The sequence below is a fragment of the Metopolophium dirhodum genome, chromosome 2 (assembly GCF_019925205.1).
Source record: "Metopolophium dirhodum isolate CAU chromosome 2, ASM1992520v1, whole genome shotgun sequence".
Lineage (NCBI taxonomy): Eukaryota > Metazoa > Arthropoda > Insecta > Hemiptera > Aphididae > Metopolophium > Metopolophium dirhodum.
In genome coordinates, this window is record NC_083561.1 from 18542229 (window position 1) to 18552246 (window position 10018).

General features: G+C 45.5%; 1 protein-coding gene across 1 annotated transcript; it reads left to right on the forward strand.

Annotated features, from left to right (window-relative positions):
* Positions 1-2175: 2175 nt before the first annotated feature.
* Positions 2176-9620, forward strand: LOC132939611 (proteoglycan 4-like). The gene is made up of 2 exons (XM_061006872.1): positions 2176-2645; positions 8398-9620. Exon 2 carries the CDS (start codon positions 8403-8405, stop codon positions 9129-9131), a length of 729 nt encoding a protein of 242 aa, XP_060862855.1. The 5' UTR covers positions 2176-2645; positions 8398-8402; the 3' UTR covers positions 9132-9620.
* Positions 9621-10018: the final 398 nt, after the last annotated feature.

Below are 10018 nucleotides of genomic sequence, written 5' to 3' on the forward strand. Positions count from 1 at the left end.
TAATTTAAAATTACATATTTGTATTTATAGTTGAGAACGACGGTAAGTATTTACGAGTCTTATAATTTGTCTTATTGAAGAAAGTAGGTATAAAAATTTAAAAATAGGAACTACCATATAACTAGCTATAAGTTACAAACAAAGTTATCGTCGGTTCATTTTATTACAAAATTGTTACAAAATATTGAGAAAGTTTCAACCAGTTTCGGAACTAAATATTTTGGGGTGGCTAAGATATAGTTTAGTATTCTGTTTCAAATCTTGATAGGTATTGTATTGAAAAAAATTACATTTGTATTCTACAATTTTGTAGAGTGGTTAGATGCACAATAGGAACCATTATGTTCATAATTATTAATAATTATAATAATTATAATAATTTGTAAATTGATCATGACGTGATAATTTATTGATCTCAATCTCAATGAAATCTTAATCATATTATGTTATACTATCTGACCTCGTAAACTTTGTTGCCCGTTAACTATGCCAACTCTATATAAATAAAATATTGTTTAATTCGTCATTTAATATTTTGTGTAATGGTGTTCAAAACTTTAAAATTTTCATAAGCCATCATGGATCTCAAAAGACTTGTGCGAGCACCACTTTAAAATAAGAATTTTTGAATATGCGTTCTTTAGTGCACATTTACATAATATTGTGGTTGATCGAAGGTAATTTTAAGTCTCAATCTACATTGTTTAGGCTCTACGTTTAAACTCTACGCGAATGCGAGGTGCGTTCGTAAGTGTATAATTTCTAACTTTAAAGTAATGTGCCACTGTATTTTTTTTAAACTTATTAATCACTGATGTTTTTCTAGTACCTACCTACCTAACTGAATTTGAATTATAACCAATTATATATTTAAATAAATTGTTCCATTTTATTTTCATAACGATCTATAGTATTAAAAAAAAAATACAACCTATCTATTGGTTAATTTAACAATCTTTATCTTAACCTTATTTATACACCCATTTTTTTTTTTTATTTAGAATTTTTGATAAGTACGTAATTTATTTATTTTGTATAGAATGGCAAATTTGAGTAATAAATTATAATTTCATATTTTTATTGCTTATGCTATATTACTATGTCAATAACTGTAATTTTCATAATAATTGTCATCCAAATAATACAAAAACTGGATACTTTTTTTAATGGAAACTATCATAAACGTTGTATTTTTGTCATTATTCTTTACTATTTTATTTCCATTTGTGACAATAAAATCGTAGACCCTTCATCTATATTTATTTCAAGTATGTTTTTTTCTTAAATCACACAATTCAAATACCTATAGCGACTAACAATGTAGATAGTACATCTATCTTGTATTGACGATTTTCATTTATTTTTTACCTGCATATTTGAAAAAATAAATAAATTATTCTTTTATAATATAAAGTTTTTCTTTTTAAAATTTTAATTTAAATTATATAATATAGTCATTATTAATAACTTATTAATTATTATTATAATTTTGTCCAGGCAGTGTCGGTACGTATCTATATTTTATTCTGCATGAGATTTCATGATACAAATATTGGGAATAATATTTATAATTTCGTCAATTATCTTCAATGTCCGTTTAAAGATGAATGTAGAAATTGAAGAGCTGATATTATATTAGAGTAGATTTTGTTCTTCAAGACTTGAGAAGTTTGAGAAGTTATTTTCCCAAAATGTCACGTTCGAAGTTTTGAATCACAATTGTATTGCATGTTTCTATATTAGAAATAACCTAAGAATGATTCCATAAACCAATTATTAAATACCGTTCAAATGTGAAGCACATTTTTGTTACCTAGCGTTAGATAAAACCAAAGGGTCCATCACATTGAACACAACCATAAGTGTCATATTGTATCTATTTATATTACTTATAACTTTGTCAAACACCTATACTAAATAAATATATTTTTTTAGACTTTATGCGTAAGTATTTTTTCTGTAAATCGTTATATTTATACTTTCCCTTCTATAGCCTGACCAGATGACGAATTAAAAATAGTTGTGTACTTACTTATATCTAGTTTCGAGTTGATGTCTGTTCAAAAACTGTTGCTTTCTTAGCTGAATCGTTTTGAGAATAATAGCTTCTAATTGATGACAACCTTCTGACGCGGTACGCAGCGGCCACCAGTACAAAGTACAGGTACCGCAGCGACCAGTCTACACTTTTCGTCAACCGCCACTACGGGCTACAGCGCGACAACGCCAACTCCCCCACCACGCCACAAAGGCACAAGGTGGGACGGGAAGGCGAGTCGCGTAGAACGAGTACCGGCCGTCGTAGACCTACCACTAGCAACGTAACCCACGTCGTGAGCACAGCCACACGACCACAAAGAGAGAGATCTATATTTTCATATAGCCCGCCGTCATTTTGTGTTCTTTTTTTTTTTATATCTTTCTTTGCTACATATATTTATATATATATATCTACGTACACCCGGTACGGGAAAAATAAACCCAACCATCGACACCCGAAATTGTGTTTGTTTTTTTTACGCTCGAGTGTGCCACCCAACATACCACACCAACGACCGGCTCTCCGCGGACCACCTACCACAACCGTCGTAGCCGCGTCAAATTGGCTCCCCGCAGAGGAATCATCGCCTCAAGACAGCGTAAAGGTAAGAGTTTTTTCACGCTGACACATACCTCGGTAGATTGCTTATATTAAGTTAATATTAAGACGTTTAGCCAGGAGTGTGTTTGCCGGTTAGCTAGGATTCCCAGTGAACATTACGTAAGAATTATTTCTAGCACGTAACAGGGAATCCCGCGCAGCCGTGCATAACCGTGATACGGATTGGGAAGTAGTTATATAACAACCGCCACCCCTCCGCAACGCCTACCTTTCGTCCCGCGACATTACCGTCGATAACAGCACAGCGCGCAGGCCAAAACCGGTTTCAGCCGCTGCAGCCGTCAACTGCCGCCGCCGAGTACGTCGACCCAGTTCTGCTATTCTGGGAACGCAACGGCGGCACCGTCAACAGCTGACCTACTAACGTAATCGCTGATAAACTTCCGTAAACAGCGCACAAAATTTACGTCAAAAAAAAAAAAAGTCTCTAAACCACGTACACACACCAAACACAAGCTACCTCACCGACCAACTGCTTAACGACAGCATTTGTAATTAAATCATACATAATGACTGGTAAAACGTTACAACAGTTATCGTCGGCGGAGCTGCGTAGCGAGTGCTCGGCCCGCGGACTCAGTGTGTCCGGGTCGAAGTCGGATGTGTATGTCAGGCTAGAGGAGCACCTTAGGGAAAGCGGACTAGTACCCGAGAACGTGAGGTTCGAACCAGTGCAGCCCCCAATCACAGGATTAGGGGACGGTACTGGACAACAACCACACGTTCGATCAACGCTGTTAAGCACGGACGTCAGTCAGATTTTCGGACCATCGGCTAGAGGTATCTCGACAAGCCATACGGCAAGTCAAGGACCAACGGACGATCGGCCAGAGGACTGCGACAACCAGCTGACCATGCAACAGGGCCAGTCCGCACACCCATTAGATACCGACATTTTCAAAACCGCAGCGGAACAACTGCAAAAGTTAAAACTGGCGTTGCCACAAACGAACGACACAACGTCGTTCGAGGCACGCCTAATGGCGCTCGAGGCAAGCATGACGCGGTTCTTTACGGAATCGCGCACGACCGCCACGCAGCAGCCACACGACTTTGCAGTCCCGCGGTACACCAACCACCCGTCACCCGTACACATAACAACTCGCACACACGATAGTTACCAGTCGGGTAGGTCGTATGAGCGCAACGAAGGCGGCGCTCAGCCGAGCGCCAGCCACACTGCCGCCACGAACAACCGACCGTTCTTCACGCGCGACGGTCAACACGACTATACGGGTCACACCACACACGCGTCACAACACGCGTCATATGAAGCACGCGTACAGGAACGTTCGGTACTAATACCGTACGAGGACTTGCGTACAGCAAGAGCCTCGTTACCCGAGTTCACAGGAACTAGGGCCGAGGACCCCGTACGGTTTATAGACAATACCGAGTCGATTTTGACGCAAGCGCGTATACACCCATCGGGTTGGTGCAGGGCGGTCGAGCCGCAATTAAAAGGAACGGCGAGTACATGGTACAATTCTATCAGGGCACTCGACCTATCCTGGACAGAATTTAGGGAGGAATTTTATGAAAATTTCAATAACGCCGAAATTCAGTCTCGATTGCGCGCCGACATCGTGTCAACACGTCAAACGCCCAGACAGTCGTTAACGGAATTTGTGCTGATTAAAAACCAGCTCGCGCGCCGCGTAAATACCGGCCTATCCGAATCGGAGTTGGTAGGTATTATCGCCGGACTAACGCGTGACACTTTCCGTACACACATACGTCTACACCGGCCATTGACGTTCAGCGAGCTGCGACGCATCGCAGGCGTTTTGGACCCGGTAACGGACAACACCAAACCGCCCCCACAACAATGGGCCCCTAAAACTAAAAAAGGGGTGGAAACCCCACAAACAGCCCCCCCGGTCAAAAAAAAATTTTTTGCGAAAGCAACTGATAATACACCACCGGGGCCGTGCAGATATTGTGGGGAACTCCATTGGAACAGTAAGTGTCCAAACAGACCGACCACGTCGGGAAACGGCGGGGGAGTCGACGAGGACTAGTCCCCCTCATCGACTCATCACCACCCCCCCACTCATCACCACCCACTCTCGGTAGTACACACGGAAAAAATAAGCGTAATCGAAAAGCGCGTAGTTCGGTAATTCAACACACAGAACAACCAACTACGAACATTTTTTCCGTCCAATCACCACTCGGCACCCGTTCACAGACCCCCAACCTACACCACCCCACCATTGAACACACCCACCTCACCGGTGACACGTGTGTTCAACAACAACCGGCTTATGGGGCAGCCACAGGTGTAGGGACAAAGGCAACAGAGACACGGGTGTTCACCCACACAGGTGACGGGGACACAAGCACACACACCGCGCTTATCCCCGCATTAGGTCAGTCTGCGCACGTAAGGCAACAGGCGAGCAACGAGGCAACCGATGTTGACAGTATGGTCATGGCGGTTAACACCACCGACCAGACAGTCTCCATCGCGGTTCAGAACCAGTTGTCCCGCTCGACCAATTGCAATACGACTAATAACGGTACGCGAACATGCCAAGACAAAATTCCGACCCCCGCGGTCGAACTCGAATTTCCGTCAGGCTTCGTAACAGCCCTATTAGATTCGCAGGCACAAAAATCATACGTAAACCCGACAGTAGCCCGTAAATACGGCAAAACACCCACCCACGGACCAACAAACACAGTCCGGATGGCGGACGGTCGCACTGCAACAACCAGTGGCACCTCCACATTCGAAGCTAGGATAGGTACACTCGATATAAAATTCGAAGCGACCATCCTAGACAATTTGTATTGCGACGCGTTACTAGGACACGACTTTCTTGTTAACAACGAAGTCTCTTGGGATTACGCCGCGTGCACAATTCACATGGGTAAGCAAATTCGTACGTCGACATGTTGGAAAGGGAAATCTCAACCACCCGCCACTCGTCCCGACCTGTCACAATTAGAATTCGGAAACGACCCCGAAACACGCGCGAAACTAACCAAGATTTTAAATAAATACGCGGTAGTATTCAGCGAAAAAGTAGGACGTACCAAATTAATTGAACACGAAATTCTGCTAAAAGACCCGTCCCCAATCGCGCTCAAACCATACCCATATCCGCAGCAGAAACAAACTGCTATCGACGATATGGTACGCGATATGGAACTCCAGGGGCTCGTAGAACCAAGCACCTCACCATGGGCCGCACCAGTAGTAATGGCAAAGAAAAAAGACGGAACTTTTCGTCTCTGTGTCGACTACAGGAGGCTTAACGACGTTACGGAATCCGACGCGTACCCTATGCCAGATCTCAACAAAATGATTAGGCAAATGCGGGGCGCGAAAATATTCAGCATTTTTGACCTGAAGTCGGGGTACTGGCAAGTGCCGCTACACGAAAATGCACGAAAATATACGGCATTCCGAACACGTAGAGGTCTATATCAGTTCAGAGTCCTCCCCTTCGGTCTAAAGAATAGTCCAATGACTTTCGTGAGACTCATGAACGAGGTCATGAGGGGGTACCAGGATGATTTCGTACAAGTTTACCTGGATGATATTGTAGTATTTTCAAGGGACGAGTACGAACACCAGGCCCACTTAGACAAGGTTCTCGAGCGGCTCAAGAGGTTTGGACTAACGTGCAACACAAAAAAATGTAAAATCGGTCTACGCGAAATTTCATTTTTAGGGCACATCGTAGACTCGGAGGGCATACAAAAACAACCGGAAAAATTGGTATGCATTGACAATTTTCCGGTTCCCAAAAAGGTTAGGGACGTACGTAAATTTTTGGGCGTGTGCAACTGGTACAACCAGTTCGTAGATAATTACGCGGATACCATAGCACCACTCACTAATTTATTAAAACAGGGAGTACGGTGGAAATGGACAGAGGTAGAACAACGCGCGTTCGAAACAATAAAAAACGCGCTAGTCACATCACCAAAATTGTCGCCACCCGATTATAGCAAACCGTTTTGTCTGCAAACAGATGCAAGTGAAATAGGAGCCGGTGCGGTACTTTTCCAACGGGGTGACAGACCGGAGGAAAGACGCATAGTGTCCTACGCAAGCAAAAAGTTTAGCGAAACGCAAACAAGGTACGCCGCGGTCGAACGCGAGTGCCTAGCGATAATCTGGGCGACAGACAAATTCCGTCCATACCTAGAAACCCGACGTTTCGAACTCCTAACCGACAACTCGGCACTAACATGGTTACACAGGGCTAAAGACAAAAATTCAAAATTAACACGTTGGTCACTACAACTAGCTAATTTAGATTTTAGTACGGTACACGTCCCGGGAATACAAAACGAAGCACCAGATTTGTTATCTCGTGACCCGGCACCGGGCACACCTGTAGACGAAGATCGACTTGAGGAAAAATTGGTAGGGGCGCCCACAGCGCCGACAACCAGTGTTGACCTCGAATCTGACCGAATATTTTCAATGTTCGATAACCACGTTAGTGACGACACACCACTCACCGCGACGACTCTCGAAAAATGGCAGTCCGAAGACGCCACAATCCGCGAAGTAGTCGCCGGTCACAGGTGGGACGGGCCAGCGCGGAACACTAGGAGCACAAAATCGGGAACAAACGCATACGTTTTTTCCGAAGGTCTCTTACGCGTAAACGTAGGCACCCACACACCCGTCGTGATACCAAAAACCAAAGCACAACATGCAATTTGGAGGTGTCACGATCACGTCTTATCCAACCACCCGGGCTGGAAAGAGACGTACCGGGCGGTTCGACAACGGTACTATTGGAAAGGTCAAAAAAACGACGTCAGGTTATATGTCGGTGCGTGCCACGTATGTGCGTGCACGAAACCACTAAACTCACGTCCAAACGACCCAATGCAACCAAGAACCCCCCGTGAACCATGGGAAGTTATCAGTGTCGATCTCATGGGCCCATACCCACGTTCTGGTAAGGGAAAATCGTACATACTGGTAGCAACCGACTGTTTTAGTAGGTGGACCGAGGCTTACCCCTTAGGAACAGCAACCTCTAAAACAATAATCGAAACGTTAGAACGCGAGTTCTTTTCGCGTTTCGGTTACCCCCGCGTGTGTCTCAGTGATAACGGCCCACAGTTTGTGTCAAACGAAATGATGAACGCGCTAGAACGCTGGGGGGCACAGGGTTGGACGACCCCAATCTACCACCCGAGGGCCAACCCAGTCGAACGCCGTAATCAAGATTTAAAAAAAGGGTTACGCGCACAACTAGTAACGGGCAAACATAAATCTTGGGACACGAAACTACCCTCAATCCTATTTTCGATACGGAACAGGTGTAACGAACAGACATGCTACCCACCCGCGGTCCTTGTCCTCGGCAGAGAGTGCAAGAGACCCGGAGACTGGGCGCTGTCTAAAGCGGCGCCGGTACACATCAAAAAAATACAGGAAGAGAGGGTAGAGCGGGAGAAACGTATTTTAGGCAAAAAGGTAGTGGTAAAACCAAGCACGAACACCGGCACACCGGTGAAGTTCGGCAAGGGCGACGTAGTCTACTACAAAGCACACCACTTATCTAAGGCACACAAAGATTTTCACGCCGGTTTCGCACCAAAGTGGTGGGGACCGGTAAGACTGGCGAAACAGGTCGGGAAAGGAGTCTTCCAAACCGACCAACAACCACCGCGGAAAATACATGTGTCATGCTTAAAACGGGCACCGATAGGCCAACATTAAATAAACAATTGTCTGTAATAATAATCATTTACAGACAACATGACCGGCCAACAGCAGGAGAAGTGGCAGCAGGTGGCCGAGTTAATCCAACGGCTGGGGCTGGTATCCGGTGGCCAGGATGAGCCGCGAACAGCCGCCCAGGTCGCGAGGATGACTACCCGCCAACTCCTGCAGGATCCAGTGCGGGCGGCCATCTACAACCGGGGCTGGGCGGACCGTACGATGGACATCCAGCGGAGGTTGCGGCCACACCGACCACCATCAACATCAACACCCGGCAGCCGCACACCGTCCCTGACAAGGCCACCACCCCCAGCAACGACACCTGCCCCCGTAACACCTGCGGAGCCGGCACCGGTACCCAGGCAAACGGGGGTACTCCCCGGCCCAACGGGAAAGGTGAGGACGGAGGCGCAGCAGGCACGGAACCGCCGGAAATTCCAGCAGCTAAAGGAAAAGAGGAAAGCCAGGGAAAGCGAGGCAAGCCAACAACGTCGGCTTGCCAAGCAACCCGCGCCAACCTCAGACCCGGAAGCAGCCGGCACGCCTCCGGCCAACCCAACACCGATGGAGGTGGACAAACCGGCATCCAAGGACGGCAAGTCCGAGGAGCCGGGACAGCCCACCAGCCAGGAGTCACCAGACCAATCAGAGGCCACGGTGGACATAACCGAGGCAGATTGGCTGGTGGCGTTCGAGGGGATGCCGGAGTTAGACGACACACACTCGTTCTACACTCCGGTAGGGTCCCCAAAACACCCCCAGTAACACACACGGGCGCGGGCAAGTCTACCTCAAGCGAAAGCCAGAGGTAGTACAAGCCACCCCCTCCCCTAATAGCACACAGACACCGGTACAAGTGTACCCCGTGTGACGGTTTGGCGGGGGAGTATGACGCGGTACGCAGCGGCCACCAGTACAAAGTACAGGTACCGCAGCGACCAGTCTACACTTTTCGTCAACCGCCACTACGGGCTACAGCGCGACAACGCCAACTCCCCCACCACGCCACAAAGGCACAAGGTGGGACGGGAAGGCGAGTCGCGTAGAACGAGTACCGGCCGTCGTAGACCTACCACTAGCAACGTAACCCACGTCGTGAGCACAGCCACACGACCACAAAGAGAGAGATCTATATTTTCATATAGCCCGCCGTCATTTTGTGTTCTTTTTTTTTTTATATCTTTCTTTGCTACATATATTTATATATATATATCTACGTACACCCGGTACGGGAAAAATAAACCCAACCATCGACACCCGAAATTGTGTTTGTTTTTTTTACGCTCGAGTGTGCCACCCAACATACCACACCAACGACCGGCTCTCCGCGGACCACCTACCACAACCGTCGTAGCCGCGTCACTTCTAACACGAAACAATGTAATAATAATTATGAAACATAAGGATCTGTATCTCGATTATACAATTCTGTTGATATTTATTAATTTATAGATTTAATTACATTAAACTAATATAATTAAGTTGAAAAGGAAGTCACTAATAGTGATGTATAGATGATTCAAATAATACTATAATTTTACCAATATTTCTGGTCGTTTTAAATTTGATGAAATTGTGTTTATAATTTAATTTTTGGAAATTTAGAACCGTTAACTTTTAAAAAATCATCGACAATGATTGCATAATTATGC